Source organism: Periplaneta americana, chromosome 12, assembly GCF_040183065.1.
Source record: "Periplaneta americana isolate PAMFEO1 chromosome 12, P.americana_PAMFEO1_priV1, whole genome shotgun sequence".
In the NCBI taxonomy this organism is placed as follows: domain Eukaryota; kingdom Metazoa; phylum Arthropoda; class Insecta; order Blattodea; family Blattidae; genus Periplaneta; species Periplaneta americana.
Genome location: NC_091128.1, coordinates 60311415 through 60334768, shown reverse-complemented (window position 1 = coordinate 60334768; position 23354 = coordinate 60311415). Strand labels below are relative to the sequence as shown.

General features: G+C 35.2%; 1 protein-coding gene across 3 annotated transcripts in view; it reads left to right on the top strand.

Annotated features, from left to right (window-relative positions):
• The window catches only part of Eip63E (cyclin dependent kinase Eip63E), a 1061463-nt gene that overhangs the window by 631086 nt on the left and 407023 nt on the right, over positions 1–23354 (top strand). For 2 of the 3 annotated variants that reach the window (XM_069841419.1, XM_069841420.1), the window contains exon 4: positions 15281–15382. The exons of the other annotated variant lie outside the window; for it this stretch is intronic. In XM_069841419.1, coding sequence (XP_069697520.1) covers positions 15281–15382 — 102 coding nt within the window. The remainder of the gene's footprint in view (positions 1–15280; positions 15383–23354) is intronic. 3 annotated transcript variants of the gene reach the window in all.

The following is a 23354-nucleotide window of genomic DNA, read 5'->3' as shown; positions in this document are numbered from 1 at the left end:
GGTTATAGATTTCATCATATACAAAAAAAAAATAATTAAAAAATGAGCATTTTAGTTTTGATGATTTGCAAAATATAGACATGGATCTGTGTTATAAATAACTTTCAGTACTTCAGATATATATATATATATATATATATATATATATATATATATATATATATATATATATATATATATATAAATAAACATAAAATATACCATTATTTTAAAGGATTCAGAATGTAACTAGGTAACCTTCTACAACTTGTTTTATGATTAATTTTGTGAAATAGGCTGGAAAATTAAAGACTTTTGAAACTGCGTCGGCTTTCAAAATTAAAGATTACCATTAGACTTACAGAAATAATATTCTATGAAATGAATGGAGCATAGGCTATGGTGAATTGATAGTATTAATTTGTCACGTTTAACAGTAGGCCTAGATAACCATTTACGGAGAAGCTCAAGATTTTGCAATGGAAGCCTAAAAAGAAAGTAACATAATAAAAATGTACAAATGGTTCTCAGTCATTTTACAATGTCCTAATACAATGTAGGATTCCTTCTTACGTCGATTCGTACAGTGAAAGGAAATTCCCGAATTCCTCTTACGTCGAATCGTACAGTGAAAAGAAATTCCCGAATCCTTCTTACGTCGATTCGTACAGTGAAAAGAAATTCCCGAATCCTCCTTACGTCGATTCGTACAGTTATATGCTGTGCTAGAATGCACCACGATTCCACTTATGGAGTTTTACACAGGAGTATTATTAAAATAAAACTAAAAGAAACACTGAATAATTTCAAGGGAAAAATTGTTCCGTGGCCGAATATTGAACCCGTGACCTTTGAGCGCGCCAACGCTCTACGGACTGAGCTATCTTGGAACTCTATAAAACCCCGGCTCAATCGCTTTTATACCCACAAGTGGGTTGACAAGAAGTCAAAAACCCAGCATTGAGTGCACACTTTTTCTGTGTGACTTAAATAAAATTGTGGTTTTCTGTTCACAACACAGCCCTAATCTTGAAATCATTATTTTTTTCGTGCGTACTGTGGCTGTATGCTTGATGCAGAAATAGTCTCCTTACAATCTAGTTCGTCGGTCAATGCACAAACTCCATACTCACTTAACTTCAAAGAGTAGTGGCTGAGACTTGGAGACGTGTCTGGCCATTCTACTGGTCCACGCCGACCAATCCAATGTTCAGGGAACTGTTCGTCCAGTCTGCTGCAACATTTCTGTGACTAAACTCACCAGAATGGAGAATGATATCAATTCTTTCCTCTTTCGATAATGCCCTCACGAGAATCAAGAAGTTTGTTATAGGAAAGCTTCAAATAATCACAACAATGCATTGAAACTGTCACAGGTTAACCAAACAGTAAAGCAGGAAAAGTTAATTACCAGAATTGCATAAAAATACCTTTTCCAAAGCCTCCTTAGTACTGTATCATGTTACAAAATATCTGTAGATGCAGTAACTAATGTTTGTGTCATTATTACAGTTATCTTTAAATATCTTGAAAACGATTAGAGATATCTCAAAACGGATTGCGCCATTGATTTTTTCAGAAAATTTCACATGATTTTGAGTACTTACATGACCCCCTTTCCATTTAAAATTTCAAAGTTGCATCCAAAATGGCGGTTTTTGAGATAGCTGAGGGCTAGAATCGAATGTGTCACTAGTAGTACTGGTAACACTACAGTAATCGAAAATCAAGTATATGGAAGATATTGATATGGTTCCAGACTATTGATTCACTCTGTATAATATATAACCATGTTTTTTTTTTTTCAAGTTTACCATAACACAACATATCGTAACTGTCTTGACATCCATTCTTTTAACACAAATGCATTTGTGTTTCTTCCAGTTGTAGTTCTAAGAGTGTGACGACAAGCAGGAGACGAAAGCATTATAGCAATTTGTCCTCGTCTTCTTTTGTCTTCATGACATGTAAATATCAAATAACATCCCCTCTAGTTACCTGAGCTTCTCCATAACGCACATAGAATTGAAGTTACCTATTGCATTGACTCAGTAAGTTAATACTAGATTAGATAAACATAAAACATTCTTGCCCATTTGGTCGGGCAATTTTCAGATGTCCTAATTCCATAGTTTAATCTTTGTACATAAATAAAAATTACTACTCTGAAAATTTTACATTATAGCTCTGTACTTTTTTTACTTTGGGTGTGTGATGTGTGTCCATTACATTAATATAGACCTAACTGACATCTCGATTTTCAGCAAAAAATTTCCATTCATTTAAGGAAAATGCCACACCCTTAATCCTCGTCCTTGCCGTACAGCACGTATTCGCGTGCACGATGATTCAGATATTTCATGTTCTTTTGTGTATACTGGGCGGGTACATGATACATACAATATCATGTTACAGTAAATTATGGTGCTATTTTGACTTCGTATTGGTGTATAATACCACCGGGCGTAGGTCAACGTAAATGAATATGAGAGTTTTAAGGTTGTATAACTTCATTCGTCTGCAGTGTAAAAATATAATAAACCATATTATGGTGCATTTTCACAGTGACAGAGGGTATAGATGGCTGTCACACGCTGGTTCCGATCCCAGGCGGCAGACTTCTACGACACAGGGATATAAATGTTGATCTCACAGTATGACAAATATCTCAATTCCGGTGGGGAATATGTTGGAAAAAATCTCAACAATTGCTCTATCTTTTCCAATAAATCTTTCTATGAAATTGTGTTTTCTTCCTCTAAATGGTCCCTTGGAAACTTACTTTCTGGACGCGCCTCGTATGTGCTTGTCTATCTTATAGGTAGTTTTTTTTAGATATTATAAATTAAATGAATGACTCGATTTATTGCAGTTGCAACTTTATGGCTTAGTAAATGATACCAAACTTTTCCTTCAAGCACATAGGCTACACCTCTTTACAGCCACGACTTTTTGCTTTGGCCGGGTAGTATACTCGTGTTAATAATGCTCCCTTCTCACGAAATTCTAGTAAAGTAACGTTTAGCAGAGACATAAACAATTCAACTGTTACGCTAGGCCTACTGCTACACCAGCCTAATCATTGTTGCCTCTTCAGCCCTTTACACCCCAAAAATGTAGCTTTTTTACTTCCATTAAGACGAGAGAAAGTATCGGATTTTACCAAATTTATTAGTAGACAGCGGAAAAAAAGTCAAATAAAAGTCATGTTTACGGTTTACAAGCACTGTACGCATAGACTATGGCATGAGGTGTGCATGCTTCCCAAGTAGGGAGCTACAACACGGTACCGTCCGCAGAGAGCATTGAGATATGTAACCATATTATACATTTGTATTCTCTGAAGTGATCATAATTCCGAAGACAGATGTTAAAAACATAGGGTGTATTCTTTAATACAAGAATATGGTGTCCACATTTTTTGTAGTGATATTAGTGAAACAATTAAATGTCGGTTATATGTATGTGTGCATTAAGAAGATAACAAACCAATCGATAGAACATCAATGTAATACACAGAAACAAATTAAAAATGTTGCTCTATGTTAGAAGAACATAAGGGTCACAAGTTCAAAATCCGCCTCAGATACGAAATATGACTTTTACCAGGATTTATGTCGAAGTTGCAATATTCCATTCAAAAGTTGGATAATCCCCACTTTAAAGAGTTTATAGAAAAGTACACAAAATATCAGGCACCATCTGAATCATCGATTCGAAAACAGTTCTTACCTGCACGCGCCTCTAGTATGCCTGCTGTGCTCACGTAAACAACAACCCTCTGACGAGACAAACTACTCGCGTTGTAGTTACCTTCACATCCGCATGACTTTTTTTCCGCTGTCTATTTATTAGCAATTTAAGATACCATATGTCAAACATTTTCTCATAACATGTGAGATACCCTATTTGTACATCCCTGTAAATATAACTGTAATTGCCTGCGTTACAACTGAAGCTTTGTCTGATACAGTTTCGTTTATACCCAACATTTGCTGAAAGTGCCCACGTGTAGACACGGTTAGTTGTTTGTACAAACCACATTTTTGACATAAAACGTCTTACATTTCGGTACACTTACAAGGGAACCGTCCCAACTCGGCAGCGGCTATTTGAGTAAAAATTTATACAAGCTTTTTTGTTATTAACGATATATAAAAACTTTAAATACGGACGAAGATATATTCCACTCATGCGCTAAACGCAAGCAAAACATCAAACGACAAGTTATTAATCTATAATCACCATCCTTATTTTATTTAATACCTTCATACAAATGTAAAATATTACATTCTAAATATATCAATTTAAATTTTAAACTACTCTTATCTTATCGATGGTAATGTGGACTCAAAACGAAGTGGTTCGGACAAAGGACCATGGAACAGCACAGACGTTTAACAAATCGTCGTTGTTACTGCAATAACTCCTATGTGCAAAATATAGAATTGTGCAGTAGGAATAAAAACACATTTATTCATTCTATGGCAGTAGTACATAAGAGACTGTGAATTCTTAAATTTTCGAAGGAAAGAAATATAAATACTCGTACATATAGGAGATTTTATTACGGAAATTTTACTTGAAGCAAGTAAAGAGATAGGTTTGGAAGTATATCCCGAAAAGACAAAGTATATGATTATGTCTCGTGACCAGAATATTGCACGAAATGGAAATGTAAAAATTGGAAATTTATCTTTTGAAGAGGTGGAAAAATTCAAATTTCTTGGAGCAACGGTAACAAATATAAATGACACTCGGGAGGAAATTAAACGCAGAATAAATATGGGAAATGCGTGTTATTATTCGGTTGAGGAGCTTTTGTCAACAGTTAGAATTTATAAAACAGTTATATTACCGGTTGTTCTTTATGGTTGTGAAACTTGGACTCTCACTTTGAGAGAGGAACAGATATTAAGGGCGCTTGAGAATAAGGTTATTAGGAAAATATTTGGGGCTAAGAGGGATGAAGTTACAGGAGGATGGAGAATGTTACACAACGCATAACTGCACGCATTATATTCTTCATCTGACATAATTAGGAACATTAAATCCAGACGTTTGAGATGGGCAGGGCATGTAGCACGTATGGGCGACTCCAGAAATGCATATGGAGTGTTAGTTGGCAGGCCGAAAGGAAAAAGATCTTTGGGGAGGCCGAGACGTAGATGGGAGGATAATATAAAAATGGATTTGAGGGAGGTGGGATATGATGATAGAGAGTGGATTAATCTTGCACAGGATAGGGACCAATGGCGGGATTATATGAGGGCGGCAATGAACCTGCGGGTTCCTTAAAAGCCATTTGTAAATAAGTAAGTAAGCTGAAAGTTTTATATTAGTGCCATTTAATATGGAATACAGTTCTTCTTCTTATGGCGAATTCCTCTGCAGTTGCAAGATGTTGTGCGTAAAATATTTTTTTCATGATCTTGCGTCCTTTTTTCTCGATATGTTACGCCAACGTGTGATTTCTCCTTCTAATTACACTACCCAACATGAAATTTTCCTCCGTGAACATAATACATGTTTTAGTCCATTTTCACGTGTAGATTCTGAGAACAATGCTTAAAATGTCACATTATGTCACAATTTTTAGATATTTTATATATCCTACATGGAAAAGAGTTCGCGTGCCACCTGGTAACACACATGTCATATATGGCTACTCCTGTCCTACGCGATTACTTACGTACTCACAGAATGCAATGATGAAAATGTGTTATTTGTTAACCAAGCCTTTGTCACTTATCAGGATAGCGATAATAAATCTGTCTTTTCTTCTAAAAGTAGGTACCGCAAAGAGATAAACCCAGATAGAGACCGGTCCGCACTTCTAATGGGGTTGTAGAGCGATATTATTTCCTGCATAAAACCTGATGTAAATTACGTGAGAATATGTGTTTCTGTGAAGACGTTAATGGTTTAATGAGTGAACTAGGGGTTGAGCATAATCCAAATGACTGGCAATTGTTTATAGATTCATCTAAGTTTAGCTTAAAAGCAGTGCTACTTTATAATTGTAATGAATGTTCCATTCTGTAGGTCTTAAAGAAAGTTATGAAAGTATGGTTAAGATTATGCGTGTTTTAAAATATGAGGCTCATTGTTGGAAGATATATGGTGACCTTAAAGAATTTGGTGTGTTCCTTGGTTTGCAAGGGGTTTCACAAAATATTGTTGTTGTTTGTGTTTATGAGACATCCGTGCTACAGAAAAACATTATGTGATACAAGAGTGGGACAAGCGCGCGGCAGGAATATGTTCCTGAGGAGAGTAATGTAAAAGAAACTTCATTGGCTAACCCTGATAAGATTCTTCTTCCTCCCTTACACATAAAACTTGGGCTGATGAATTTTGTTAAGGCACTCAACAAGGACGGTCTTGGATTTGCGTATTTACAAGGCAAGTTTCCACAGTTAACATACGCAAAATTGAAGGAAAGGATTTTTATTGGACCTCAAATCAGAAAACTCATGGAGGACGAAATGTTTGAGAAAAATTTACGATTGAATTAGCAGCTTGGCAATCATTTAAAAGGGTTGTTGCGTGGTTTTCTCGGAAACGCAAAGAAGAAAACTTCGGTGTCAAATTTGTTGAAATGCTACAAAACATGGGTTGTCGAATGTCTTTGAAAATCCCTTTTCTTCATTCACATCTAAACTTTTTCCAGAAAATCTGGGTAATATTAGTGATGAACAAGGGGAACGGTTTCATCAAGACATTTCCATCATGGAGGAGAGGTACCAAGGTCGTAAGGATCCAGTAATGATGGGGGATTACTGTTGGTTTCTTGTGAGAGAGAGCAGGCAGGAGTACAAGAGAAAATCACGTATTTCCAAACACTTTAAGCAAAGTTACAGTTATGTTTCCTTAAAATATGGCGTAAATATTATTTCGTGCATATAAAATTACATTTGTGAATTAATCTTATACTAGCATGAATATGTCATTACATCATAAGAATTAATCTAACAATATTTTATCTGAAACCGCGTATGTGAGATTCTAAATGTATTTATATCTTTTTAACCTTACGTGATATGAGATTTATGTGACGATTTTAAAAATCAGGGCAACTTTTTCGTTAATAATCACTTGTTTTTTATCGCGGAAATATGACAAAAAGTTTTTTTAGTAGTATTATTTGTAGTACCAATGAAATTTTATGTTCTTCATAACAGGTTTCCAGCCTGTTCGTAGATAGTCCAGTAGTGGAGGTGCCACCTTGAAGCCTCCTCGACAGGCTTCAAAATGAAATTTCCTCCATTTTAGGTATAACGGTTATTGTCTACCATCGTGACTCGTTCATCAAAGTCTCGTTATTGATAACAGGGTTACCACGAGCAGGTGATGTTCATTATACCAGTAGAGTATTGCAGGCAACGGGTGGATGCGAGTCGGAAGCTGTAGTGGAAGCAACGCATCTAGGATGATACTCCAAAGAACGTATCCTGCAGGCTTGGAGGCAGTAAGATGGCAGCCCCATCACTAAGCTTAACCTGCGTAGCGTTCGTACCGCGGCCAGGGGACTATTCAATTACTAATCAGCTCCAAATTAAGGTAAATCGGACGGATACACTGAAGACAACCATAGCTAAACAAAACAAAGATAAACGATTTGGTATATCGGAACATCTAAATTTAGCAACTTGGAATCTACGTGGACTAGCCCAGAAACAGACAGAATTAATTCAAAAATTAAAAGATAAACATATAGATATAGCCATATTATCGGAAACAAAGAAGAAACAAAAAGGAAGCTGTGATATAGATAGTTATACAATGATATACAGTGGATTGCCCATCGAAAAACATGCATCTGCAGGAGTGGTCATTATAATGAATTCAAAATGGAAACGAAGAGTATAATCTTATAACTGGCAAAACGAACGTATAATAACATGTCGTTTTAAAATAGAGAGGGGATATTTAACAGTAGTAGCTGTTTATTCACCCGACGAAGGCAGGAAAGAAGAGACGGATATATTTTATAATGAGTTACAAGCAGTATTAGATGGAATAAATAAGAACGACTATATAGTTATCGGTGCTGACCTGAATGCAAGAATAGGAAATACACCTGTTAAAGACATTATAGGAATAAATAGAGAACCAACACTAAATCAGAATGGGAAAATGTTAAGAGACTTCGTAAGTTTCAATAAAATGAGAATAGAAAATACATTCTTTAAACACAAAGAGATACATAAATATACATGGTCTGTAAGAGGATTAAGATCTATTATTGGCTATTTTATTGTGAACGAAAAGCTATCCAAACTGTTCAGAGATGTAAGAGTTCTACGAAGCTGTGATATTAGCACTGATCACTTCCTTGTGAGAGGAAAGGTGGACCTTAACAAGATGGTATAAATTAAATCGTGCAAGAAATCAAATAGAAGATACAAGATGGAAAACCAATTTACTAAACGAGGAATCAATAAGCACACTTTATAAATCTAGAATAGAATGCTGTTAGCGAACACATAGAACTGGAATGGTCAAAGGTTAAAGAAATAATAGAAAAAGCTGCTTTTGAACTATTAGAGAAAAGGAAACTGCGAAGAAAGAAAAAAGGATTATATATATGGAATGAACAATTAGAAAATATAATAAAGAAGAAAAAATTATTATATTTAACCTGGCTATCAAATAAAACACCTCAAGCTTTGGAAATGTATAAAAACTGTTGGAAAGATACAAAAAAAAAATGATTAGAGAAGCCCACAATGTAAGCTGGGATAAATATATCTCTAATATAGAAAATGATATACACGGAAGACAAAGAACGGCCTATAAAATAATGAAACATTTGAACAAAGATAAAAAGATATAGCAAATCTACAAATATTAGACTACAACCTATGGCTTGAATATTGTAAAAATTTATGGACTAATGAATATGAAGAAGAAATAGAATCAGACACACCTGAGATAAGAGTCAAAACTGAAATAGATAATTTAGAATTTTGGGAATTAGAACAAGCTATAAAGAACTCTAAAAACAAGAAAGCTCTGGGACAGGATGGAATGAAGTTTAGATTGCCTAAACATTTTAAATCAATGCTGGCAACAAAAGAAAATACCAGAAGAATGGAAAACTTCATTAATTGTACCAATATTTAAAAAAGGTGATAAAACCAAACCGGAAAAATACAGAGGAATTAGCTTGTTAAATAGTGTTTACAAGTTAAATACAAAAATTCTAAACCAAAGGCTTATTGAAACAATTCTATTAGAAGAACAAACAGGTTTCCGAATAGGAAGGTCATGCACTGATAACATTTTCACTATAAAACAAATAATAGAAAAAAGGAGAGAATTTAATTGTCCAACATATAACATATGTATAGATTTCATAAAAGCCTTTGATAAAGTGAAAAGAAAAAAAAATTATGGAAAATAATGGTTAACAGAGGTATACCAAATCATATTGCTGAAATATTTAAAGAAATATACAAAGGTACAACTATATGTATAAAAAAAAGATGTGGAAATTTTAAAACAACAAGTATTAACACCGGACTAAGACAAGGGTGCTGTACATCACCCACTTTATTTAATTTATACCTAGACAACGCAATCCGAGAATGGAAACTGCGGCTAAACATTTTAAATATATCCTCTGATTATAATAGGAAGAATTTTATAATGACACTCCTATGTATATGCAGATGACCAAGTAATAATTTCTGACAATGAAAACACGCTACAAAGAGCATTATTTGAACTCCATAAAATAATTCTTAATTACAATTTTGATATATCAAAAAACAAAACAAAGCATTTCAAGGAACTCATCCGCTAAGATGTAAACTTGTATTAGACAATAATATAATTGAACAAGTAAATACATTTAAATTTTTAGGATCTTCAATATCATATATTAAAGAGGTAGATATTGGAAATAAAGTTGAAATTTAAAAAAAAATATACGGAACAATTAAAAGAACTTTCAAGAATAAAGTGAGAAAAGATACGATGATAAAATTTTATAAAACTATGGCAGTCCTGCAGCTCTGTATAGTAGTGAAACATGGACAATGACAAGTAGAGATAAAAGTAGACTACAGGCAGCAGAAATGAGGTTTTTAAGATCAGTTCTGGGAGTCACTAAAAGGGACAGAATCAGAAATGAAGATATAAGAAATCAATTACAGATTTTAAACCTAAATGAAGAAATAGACCATCACAGAAAAAAATGGTTAGATCACATAGACAAAATGGATGAGAGAAGGTACCCAAAGAAAATATTAAATTATATACCAGAAGGAAAACGAAACATAGGAAGACCAAAAAAACGATGGAAAGACTAATGAACTAATAATTTGGAGCGCGCAACAAGCCTTAGTAGGGCTTAATGCATGAAGAAGAAAAAGAAGAAGAAGAAGAAGAAGAAGAGTATTGCAGGCCTTTGCAGCCCATTGTCTAGACTTGTGAGGTTATTTAACATTTAATGGCGACCCAATAAAGATTTTGCAATGCGTGTCTGTCTTTAAGCACTTATATTTAGATAAGATCCTACTATGTTTACGAATTATAAGGAATTTTATTATAGACTCTTGCCCTGTATACGCTAAATTTGATTTTCCTTGCGTATTTTGTATGTTATCGTAGTTCTCTGCGTTGCGTGTTTTGTGTATTTCTTGTAATTTACTCTTGTTAGTTTTTGCGATTTTCACTTTCTTTGACTGCAGTATTCTTTTGTAAGTGTTTCTTCTAGATGACACGTACAATGTTAAATTTATAGGGAGAAAGGAGCAAGAACTTGGGTACTCAGTTTTCTTCTGGAGTGAATTAGTCCAATCTGTATGTTAATTATACAGGGTGGGCAAAATAAAACTGGCCCGTGGAAAATTTATATGAAATATTTGAATTTATATCTATAAGACTGACGCGGAAATGACCCTGACAATGCAGGAAACCGTGATTTCGATGTTCATTAACAAAGGTCAGTCTTGAACTATAAATATATATCCTAAATGTAAATATTACAGATTTTCCGGGTCAGTTTAATTTTGCCCACTCTGTATATTGGTAAAGTTCTACTACCAGACGTCGCAATGTGTATGACAAGACTGGTGTTGAGAATAATTGCAACGAAATCTCGTTTTTTTTTTTCATTTTGTATGCTACTTTAACTCTGTACAGAAACAATAAAAGCATTTTGGCATAAAAACATAAAACATGGGAACCGTATTCTGCGGACATTGTAACCTAGTAAGAAGGAATTACTTTACATCGGTCCGAAATGAATGCCTTATTTGAAAAGTAAGAGTAAATGAATGGATGTATTAAAGTGTCTTTCATATTAAAAATTACTTTTAATTAATTTGACGGTGTCATACACTCTTCTTTAAGCTCTCGGGATTTAAGTTGTTTGATACAAAAACTGACTTCATTCTTCTCACATTTACTCATATTTTTACGGTAATACACAGGGAAATCAGTAATTCAGTTACAATCGAAGTAGCGACCTACAGTTCTGAATGAGGCGTCTGAACCTATCGCCGCTAGATGGCAGTATTATTCAGATGTCAGTTTGATCGATGTGCGCACAAACAAAACAAAGAAGTAGAAGCTGAAATTTGACGGTACCTCTGTATGAAAGTATCTTTGTCGGGCAGCGCTCCATTGTGCGATACTTCGGGGCAGGAAATATGCAAGCAAACAATAGGCCTATCCATAAAAATGCTCGTGCTTAGATAGAGCAATGTCTGTCACATCAAGGTGTCTAAAATTGGGTGCAGAAGTTACTTGAAGGATAGACAAATATCGAACAGCGAGTTGGTCAGCCAGTTAAGATTGTCACGGAGGCAAATGTGGAACAGATTGACGACTTGATCCGAGCAGACAGGATGAAGGGAACGATGTGCTAGGCCGGAGCGTCACGTGTGATGAGTTTTAGGTGCTTATTATCAGCCCGAGACAAAGCGTGCATCATTGCCCAGAATAAGTCATCAATGGTACACTCGTAGAGATGTGCCATTATCTTGCAGCTGCTGCTTCTTTGTTTTGCTTGTGTGCGCATCGATAATACTGTCATCTGGCGGTGATAACTTCAGACGCCTTAATAAAAAATATAGATCGCTACATCACGTGAACATACTGGTTCTCCGTCGTAAACTGTAGCTTCTAACATGCTGTTTGTCGCTGTATGCAATAATTTTTTCCACAAATTTTTGTATCTGTATGCAACATTTTTTCGCAGCTCTTTTTTATATTTTTATGAAACATTTCTTTCTTCCGTTTAGTTGTTACAATGCAGTACTTTTTCCATAGTTTCCTATCTCTTTCCTCAGTTTTTAGTCTCAGTATGTAGCTTTTTTTCCCACAGTATTTTTGTCTCTGTGCAACAATTTTTCCATTGTTTGTCTAGGCATGAAACATTTATTCCCACGTTTTTATCTGTATAACACTTTTGTATAGTTCTTTTGTGTCTGTGCAATTTTTTTTTCATTGTTTTTAGGCACTTTGTTCATACGTACTTACGATTTCATTTTTTTTTTTTTTTTTTTTGAATTGTGAATATAGAATTTAAAGTATCCATTCTGAATATAAAAGTGTTTTACATAAATACCTCAGGAAATAATCGTACGAATGGCGTTTGCGTGAAATAGACTATACATATATCAACCAAATTCTTTTTCAGTATTTTCCTTTTGCACATATTAGCAAAACAAATTCAAAGCAATAATTCTTATACATCTTGATTACACAACTTTTAACACTATATCACTTCGGAATATGCATTATGTCTTTCTCGTGTTAAATTGTATCGTACCTGGTTAACATGCTCCGGTCTGTTATTGACCTTCTTCAGAACTGGCTGTTGCTGGTGTGTGTGACTCCACATTACACTACACAAACACACCCCCACAGGAAACAAAACAAAAGGCGCCAAGACCAGCAACAGCCAGTTCTGAAGAAGGTCAATAACAGGCCGAAACATGTTAACCAGGTATGATAGAATTTAACACGAGAAAGACATATAATACATACCTGTTCCGAAGCAATAATTCTTAGTGTATAAGAGTGCCTAAAGTCCAATGCTTATTCAGACAAGATTTTATGCTAATGAAATTTCTCCATAATGTACACTTGGCTATTTAATATAAGGTTGTGCGTTTTAGGACATAATGTACTTAATAACTGTTATACATGTTCCAGGTATTCGTTAGTAAATGTTTTCAGAGATCTTTTATTGCGAATCTAGATTATCAAGAATCTCTTCCATTCTGTTTGATACCGATTTCAGACAAATGGTGTCACTTGACATGCACAAGCGTTAGGTGAAAAGTGGAGAAATATTTGCCTTTACATTCAGATCAATGTGGCAATGCTCAAACGTGAGCCACTTCACTTGAGAGAGCAAGCAGGATGGATATCCTAGAATGTGTGCACCTCTGTTAACGGTAAAGATTATTTCGTTATTTCGTTTTAATATGAATTAGCGGACAGAAAGAAACTGGACAACTTATTTGATACAAGTTCATACGAAGATAGATTGTATTAATTATTATGAAACTTATTATTGTGACTATGTAAAGTATTTATATGACACAAGGCCTAATATATAGGGTGGAAGGTAAGGCAGTACATTGACAGGAGCCATAGAACTCATTATTTAGAGTAAGTTTTGTCAAATAAAAAAAAATATATAGGACTTACGGATAGTGAGATAATTACAAGTGTTTGGAAAGCGCTGACGGCAATTGCAAGATGTCTCAACCCCTCATAAGTAGTACCCCACACCCCATGCGGTCAGGGACTTGAAGGGTGTGGGATAAATTCAACTACCTTTCACCGTGTATCTTGCAGCAGGTGAGGGGAGGACGGCAGCAAACAAATGTACTGAGCTTCAGTGCAATACTTCGCGAGCTAATCTGGGGATAAATCTTCGCACAAAAATGACCTACGTAAACTCCGGATAGGGACGTAACTGTTATTTGTTAGTTTGTGTAATTTAATGTCAGAAAATGTGAATTAATATCCCGAATGAACAAAATAGCTCGTGTCCGGGCACAGTTCAACAATGAATGCAGATTTATCAACTTATATTGCAATACACTAACAATTCAATACTAAGTATGGCGTAATAATTTTAATGTAAACAAGAAATACGTACAGCAATAACAAGAAATAACGTGAAAATCAGGAAATTATGTCCGAATTAGTGAAAACATTTAGGATTGAAGTTTCAATTACAATTAATGAAAAAATAAAACTGATGTAACTTTGTGAACAAGATGTAATTAACATTACAGTTTGTTGTTTTACGAATCATTAATTCTGGGCGTTAATAATGAAATAAAGAGTAATAAACTCTGTAAACCACATTCCACTCACATCTTACAGGTAATGTTCAAAATGTCCACCATCAGCGTGCGTGCAGCTTTTATATCTTCTAGTCCATTTATGATGAACTCTGGCCAGTAGTTCTTCGCTGTTCCGAATTTCTTCCGCGGCCTGGATCATGTCTAAGTACTCACGATTTGTGAACTCTGGCATCTCGTAGTTTTGAAATAAACTAAACTGTATCGCTGTACGTCCAACTGCACACTAATGCAATGTGAACATCGCAACAGCTGATCAGTTGCGAGTACTAGGCAAACTGTCTGCCGTCCGGACAGCGATGCAAGATTTTTAGACCTTCTGTACGTGATCCGACAATCAGTGTTTCCAATGTTTCTTCAATCGATTAATTCGAAATCTGTGAATTTTCTAATTAAAATACTGCTGCAACGTGAACATAACAAACGTTCTCTTCGTTGTTATACAAGAAATTAAACCGTATTTTAAACAGTATTCGTAAAATTCGCGATCGAAATGTCGGCATAAAAGTATTATTTCTTCAGAAACCTCGGAAAAACGAGCAAAATGGTATTATACTTTTTTGTTCGTTGTATTTCAAGGAATCGCATCCTACAATTAATGTACTACCTTACCTTCCACCCTGTATACTCATAGAAGCCTATGTGTAAATAAATCTAATTAATATTGTCTTGGAATAAGTGTTATAGCAGTGATTTTGTGTTATATCCAGGGTAATTACACTCTGAATATTCGAGTTACGCTATCAAAATTTTCGTGGGTCATAAGTTAAGGAAGTAGATTTAAATCTAAATGTTTCTTTTGAGAATGATTGGCGGTATGAATAGACAGTTTATGTGCTAATCTAATCGGACATAGTTCCAGACGAAGTCCTGTAGTTTATTGTCAGCGTTTACAATTTGATTCGGACAAATTAAATAATTTCAGGACACCTTACAAGTCCACTAATTTCGATTTGTTTCAGATTATGTTCCCCGTTCCGATTTGCAAAAGCGGGTGGTGCGATACAGCAAAGATTGTTCACCCCTTACACACACTGGAGGCACACTGTCAGGTCAGCGTTTCTGTAAGTTCCATCGATAGTCGTTTTATTTTACAAGTGGGAAAATGGAGAATGTATCTTATGAGCAGAGAGTGTGGTTGAGGGTTTTGTTTTCTCTAAAATGTCATATTATTTCTTAGTCGTATTGCTTGCTTGCGGTAGAGCTGCAGGAGTAACTGGTTGTGGGAACATTGCACATTTTTATTCATAAGTTTGTGATGCATATTTATTTTTTTATCATTATTTAAGGACGCTCTGTGAAGCTATAAGTATAACGTAGCTGCGTAAATGTTTTATCGGAAGTTGGTGGAATGTACCCATCGTAAATTCAACACCGTGATGTAGAATCCACCAGGGGATTGAGAGAAGCTGCGTTCCACTAAATAAATGCGGCAGGTTGAGGTCCCGAAAGCAGCCAAAGATCTGAAACTTCTAAAATAATCTCAGTTCGTTCCTTTTCGTTCCACTTCCCCTACTTTATTCTTTTCAGCCAGAAGAGAAACGAGAAAATTTTTAAATAATTTAAAATAGGTACATCCCGTCATCGACATTATCGAACACTATTACAACTAATGGAAACCTGTTTTGGAAAAAGAAAAAACCAGAATGTCTTAAGTAGACGTCTCAAGGCCAACGCATAGAAGTTGTTACAGACAGCAAGTGTAGATAGCGTAGTGAACTGAAGAGATAAGCGCAATACCCGAAGACAGCCGATCGTTGATTCATGTTACACGCATGAGCGAGCTAAGTTGTAACTTTCGCGGGAGAAATTCCACAATTTCTAATTACATATTAATGAGCAAAAAGAAGACTTCCGAAGCATGAAGAATCATACATCTCACGTAATTATTTAAGCACAAGGAACTGGCCACCCTACCCCATTATATCCTGGCCTAATTACCTCATAAGTGGTGTCTTGTTGATATCACTTGTGAGGTTCAGATCTGTCTTCGGATAGTTGGATAAACAACAACAATACTTCATTTCTAGTAAATGGTTTTTGGTATCTCTTTTTTTTAGTTTATACTATATTTAATAAAATAAAATTCAATCAAATAGTAATAATTAAATTACAATTAAACTTGTTGGTTGTTAATGCACGTATTCTTATGATGCGTCAATATTAATATATTAATTACAATAATAGTTAAATAATACGTTTCGTAATATTTTCAATAATTAACAATAACCAAAACATCTTAGAAATCACAATTATTTTAAATTATAATTATTCAAATCTTAAATCTGATCTCAAATTATTTTCTCAAGTCCTTCAGTACTTCATTATATTAATTGTTACACTGGTCTTGATTCATATTAGGTAACAATTTTAGATTAATGAAGTGGTAACAGTTACCCACTGAAACTTATGTCTCCCACAATTTCACTTTCCTTATGAAAGCTTTTATCCCTCCATATATTTGCGGTAATAAGGACATTCTTTCTCGGAGATGGAGACAACATCATAGCGGTTGCAGATGTATATTCAAACATCGCAGTCAATGACGTCATCCGGAGATACACGAACTGCTCCCGCATCTTGTTCCACTCTTACATTAGAAAGGAGAGAGAGGAGGAAGTGCTCCGAGAAGGCCCTATTGAGACGTCCAGTCTAAAGTAATAATAAATTACACAACAAACAGTAGAATACAAAAAGCCGAAAAGTCTTCTGAGGCCAAATTCGTGGTTGATGATTGATGCTGATGCTAGACTTCGTAATTAAGATCATGTGTATCACTGCAAACATGACATTCTCTCGAAAGAGAACCAAAATATGGGATATATATTCATAAGTGTTGTTTGTTCACACGGGACAAATGGAATAACTGACTTAACGTATTGACTGAATTTTTGTAGCTCAAAATTCAACTTCCACACTCCCTACTGCCATGCATTGAGATTTCTGATTTTATTTCCCTTGGGACAGATTTCCTCTATCATCAAACCGATCACATATTCCGCTTGGGGGCTGACTTTACAATTCGTGAAACGTTTTCTCCATGCATTCTATTCGTACTCACCTCAGATATAGAGCGTAACTATACCCCATTTTATTGCCTCTAACTTAAGGCTTACATTTAAATTCGTACTTCTGCGAGTATCGCTTTGGTTTATACATTTTATTCTTGTTGTTGATGATTTTCGATTGTTTTCTTCATAGGACAAATTAATATAAGCATATGTAACTAACTATATATTAAAGGAACCGTCTCAAGATTTCCGTGTAGGTTTATTATTGAGAAAATTAGTATTTGACTCCCATTATTGCCTACTGCACCAATGGCTTTCCTCAGTATCATGCGCACTGAAAATAGATTGCAATAGCTTTCTTTCTATTCGGCAATTACACTGGTCAACAAAATTAAACTTTTTTCTTTCACAAAAATTAATTAACTGAATAAGTGTCTTTGTCATGCAGAGTTCAAATATGCTTTGAGATTTTTTCCATCAGGCAAGGTTTTTTTAGTGCTTACATAATGCTAAAAGTATAAACTTCATTTTGGCTTACTTAAAAAGTTTTATATGATGATTTTCGAGCATATTTTGCCTTTGAGTAATGAGATGTCTCTCTTCATGGTCCAGCAGTAGTCTGCCAGCATACTGGAACTTCAGTTGCCTTGGTACCTTCTTTTCATTGTAGAAATCTGCTAATTAAAATGCTCTCCATGTTCATCCCAATAGGCCCAAAACTTTTCCGGAAGAAGTCTAGGTGGGAGTTCAAGAAGTGAATTTTTTAAGACATGTTACATTGTATGACTTCACAAAGTCACTATTTCACAGTAGTTGTATGCTTTGTGATTTCCGATGAAACCACAACAGATATTTTTTAATGTTTTCCAGGCGGTTTTTTCCAGTAGATTTAACAGTTTCTCAAAGCTTTCATCATTAAAAATATTAGTGATCTTATTTGTGGTTCTATAAAAATTCCTTACTTCACTTTTGCACCACTAACTTTGGAAATTTATCTTCTATATAGGTACATAAATGCAGCATAATTTTCATCAACTGTTTTTACAGTTTCATAAGTCACAGTTTTAAGAAGTTAATAAGATACTTTTTGAGGATTTATTAATGAGGTATTTGACACATTTTATGTCCAGGAATAAAAGATTCACCTTTAGGCCATTGTTTCCTGATGTAGCGAGACTTCCTATCCCTGCTGTGCCATTCACACAACAAACAGCAGAATTTAATGTATCCAAGTTGCAAACCCAGCAATCAAGCTATCACCTTCAGATCTCCACATATATTCCAGTTATATTTTGTATACTGGATGTTTTCTAGCAGCAATTTCAAATTTTCATATGTCTCTTTGATATCAGTGGCATGCGCCAAAGGTATTCATGGGAATTCATTGCGATTATGCAGAAGTACAGCCTTGACTAACTTCCGGCGAGCCTATGAACAATCACCGCTCATCTGGCTGGTGCTGGTGGCTGAACATGAATAAGCCTGCACAGTGTTGCCAACTTATTCTGAATAAAATTTTCACAATTAATGAAAAATTCTCAGTTATTATAACTTATGAAAATTATAACAAAGAAAGCTTGATATATAGAAGTATATTATACGAAAAGCAACTGTCACAAAAAAAAACTATACTTGATGGAAAAATTCTGATTACATATTTGAATTCGGGATAAAAAACTGCACTAGAATCAGCGTTTAGTTTTCTTGTGAAGAAAATCATGTTGACCAGTGTTATTTATTGATCATGCGAGTACAATTAGGAACCAAGTCAGCTTTGTTGGTAGGGCGATGGACTATGAACTATAGGGATCATGGGCCCAGAATGGCTTCGAGGCTCACTCCCAGTCAGTTTACCCTAGAATTGAGTAAAGGATATTGCCCAAAGATAGCAGACTGGCAGCCGGAACTTAGTTTTAGTTCTTACCACCTTACCATGTCTTCTAATGCCGAAGTGACAAGAGCATTTAAACTCTGTCTCTCTCTGTCTGTCTGTCTGTCTCTCTCTCTCTCTCTCTCTCTCTTGTGCGCCCCAATATCTTCTGCACATAGGACTATACATTCTTTAATCATATCGTAATTTCAGTGGCGTGGAATGGGTTTTGAATTGGATATCGTTATCTGATATACAGAACAAAAAACACCCGGAAGAAAATTATTGAAATATCTATCCATAAACTTTGTAGATTAATTATTTTTACCGTCTTGTAATTTAAGAACAGTTGTTAAGCATATATTTTACAGAATTCGTAATACTTGTCCATAAATGATTTCCTGCTTATAGTGATGAAGGATAATTATTGTATTCTCAGGCCCTTACTTTGACTTAAGCATATTACGAACACGATAGTTTGTTAACTTCTGTTCTACCTTTTATCGAAATCCAAAATATCTTTTATTATTTATTTTACCCCGTAGATAATGTTTTAATACATTCGTTGCTTTGGACATTTTAATTTTCACCAGCAGTGGAAAAGTCCAAATAACTACTTCTTTTGTCATTTAAGAATGTTCCTAATGTAATAGAAAAACAGTAGGAGCAGTCAACTCCCCTTTTTCAGAATTTAAATATATATTTATCAGAATCCTGTATGTCCATTTGGCGTGCATTCTTGCCAATAGTTACTTAAATATTTGCATTTCCCAATTTTGTGGCGTATCTAGACTAAATCATTTTATTATTTAAGTTTTGCTTTTAATTAATATTGTAGCCTAACTTGTTATTAATATGGAGTAGTCTTTTTTTAATAAGGTTTCTTTTATTAGTGAAGACTCTTCTAATTTTTAAAGCTGCCAAAAAAAAAGATTGGCTCCTCTCTAGAAACTAAGTTCCCTTCGGGAATCTCCGCTACAATTCGGAGACAGGCGATGTTACATTTTGTTTGACCACGTTGCCTCATATCTACAGTTATAATTAAAGTGGTCTCCGTGTTAGTGTGATAGCGTAATGGAAGAATTTCGGGTTGGTATTCGTGAGGTCGTGCGTTGCTGTTAATGTTTTTTGTCTTTAAGAGAGAGAAAATGTAAGTTAATTTCTCCTGTTTCTTTTATGACTGTTTTAGTAATTAACATCAGGTTCATGAATGTATTATGCCATGACTTTATCATTATTTATTATGACATTAAGGCTGCAAATGGAAAGAGAGAAATAAAGATTATATTCTCAAACAAAACAAACTTACTGGCGTCTGCCTTAGAAAATTCAAACAATTAAGAGTTCAAAAGAGAAAACAAAAAGCCACGATTCAATATGCAGTCCATCTTCCTCCCATCTCGATCAGATCTTGCAGTCGAGTGGGCATGGAATCGACTAGTCTTCTCAAATATCAATTGTTCTCAATTACGTCATCCCAAGCATCCTGGACGAGCTTCCACAAATCATCAGGACGTTTTGGAGGGGGATTGGGCCAATTTTTCCGCATATGCGTCTTTACTTGTGCCACGTAGCTCAGTCGGAAGAACGTCCGAATTTAGATGTCAACGTCTCAGGTTGAAACCCTGGTCGCTCCTTTTCATTTTATTGTGTTGCAGGATATAGTATAATGTAGTAATGTAAGGAGAAGGAAGTAACACTAGTGTTGTGCAACTATAATGTTTCAAATCTAACATTAAATTTATATTACTTATATCACTAAGGAACAATAACAATATACATGATAACTTGAATATTGTTTATATCGCTAAAGAACGATAACAGAATACAAATGATAACTTGAATATTATTTATATCGACGAATCCTCCACGAAACGCAGATGTAAATGACTCCTGCTTAAACATCTTAGTTCAGAAACTGCTTCTATAAGCGTATGCATCATGTAACATCACCGTTATTCGAAGTGGGCTTAGAAAATATTCGCTGTTCACGAGTGTGGCCACTTTTTTGACAGCTGTACATTGCAATGTTTGATATGTTTGCAATTAAGGCAATACAGTAGAAGCCTTATCATTTGAATGTGAAAAGATCATACATTTACATAACAGGAGATCTTGTTTTGCATATTTGATAACGTAATATTTTGAATACGATCGCTCAATGGCTCAGACAGAGTCACAAGGAATCTACATTTATGGTACGTAAAGTTAAGAAGTCTTGCAAAAAGTGTTGTACTAATATTCTATGGAAATATCCAACGTTGAACAATAATCTGATTCAGCAATCTGAACTTCAGCGAAGAGAGAGATCGGCTCATTTTTAAATAGAAAAAGAAGGCACGTAAATCACGTTCTAACTGGAGAAAAATTCGATGACGTAGGCTCTAGAACAGTCTCCCAAGAAATCGTTAAGACAGCTAGCTTGGAAGGCAGGTGTGTCCAAGACATCAGCTTGGAAAGCGACGAAATAGTTAAAACTAAAGTATTTTAAATAACAGACGTTCATAAATTGAATGAAACTGACCATGTGCCTGGGGTTCAATTCTATCGATAGATACGAAATCCAGTGTGTGTCTAGAAATCTTTTCAAAAGATGTGAAATGTGTATTAGAGATGATGGTCGACAATTTCAGCACTTGTTACAAAGTAAGACAAACTACATCAGTAATGTAATAGCCTATAGAAGTCGCGACTTATTATTGCCGAAGGCTGACGCGCTGAATCACCGCAGAGTGGGTCGTTACTTACCCAGAACGGGCCGTATTAAGCGAAACCTGTTTCCAGGCGTACATACGTTACATTAGGAATATTGTGCGATATGAATCTTAGTGCATAAACTTTCACGTCAAAGGTGATCTAATCGAAGTTGAAATTCTACAAGAGAAAATGCAATGCTGACAAGTAGTATTCAGACAGTATTATTTGTCGTGTTATCTACCGGGTGTTTCACAATTCCACTGAAAAAATTTAAGTGGTTGTAGTGGGGTCCTAGGTAAGTATTTTGAGATGGGAGCTAGGGGTCTGTGGGTTCAAATTTGCACATAATGATGTGAACTATTTTTTGGATCAGTTCACCACTGATTGAGGTAATGGCATTAAAAAAATCTACCACGGTGGGATTCGAACATACTCCCTTTTAACCTGAGACCTGAGGCGTTATTAGTTACACCACAGCTTCATGCCCATAATTCTCTCGTAAAATTCCCTGGGTAGGTACAATTAGGAAAATAATTGAGGGTAAAACAAAAAGCAGTACAGTGGGATAATGTCTCATTATTTGCCCGGCAATATTACAGGTTGTGTAAAAGCTAAATTTTGAAAACGTGTTTGATTATTTCTTAACAGTTGGGCTTCATCCAATCCCTAATAAGTTCCGAAACTATCCCATACCATTCCTTACCCCCATTTTCATTTTAATACTGCATTCATTCATTCATTCATTCATTCATAGTATTCTGCCCAAGGGCAGATCTTTTACTGCAAATCCAGCATTCTCGAGTCTTCCCTATTTTCTGTCTTCCTCTTAGTCTCCGTATATGATCCATATATCTTGATGTCATCTATTATTTCGTATCTTCTTCTGCCCCGAACTCTTCTCTCGTTCACCATTCCTTCCAGTGCATTCTTCAGTAGGCAGTTTCTTCTCAGCCAGTGACCCAGCCAATTCCTTTTTCTCTTCCTGGTCAGTTTCAGCAGTATTCTTTCTTCACCCACTATTTCCAACACAGCTTCGTATTTTATTGTCTGTCCATTTCACACGCTCCATTCTTCACCATAAATACTGGATTATGAGTATCAATTAATATAAACATTTTTAACAACTGATAACTCAGATATTTTTCTTCGGAGACTTTGGGTTCCCCATACAAAATTGCTTGTCTACAAACCTTCTTAACAGATAACTTTCTTCTGTTGAATTCTTGAACATCCTGAATAAACTGACTTGGCAAGTCGTAATAATTGCTCAACGATGTACCTTCCTGCGTGAAGGCTACGTCAGGAAAATAACAGTTTTAAAAAGAAACGTGGCAAATTTATTTTACTTTGGCCGTATTCCAGTGCTGAGTGCAAAAGTACTGATCTGTAGTAGTCTTTGATCTTAGGCTTTATGTTAGAAGCCGGTAAGTACTGAATCCTAATTATCCGAAACTCTCA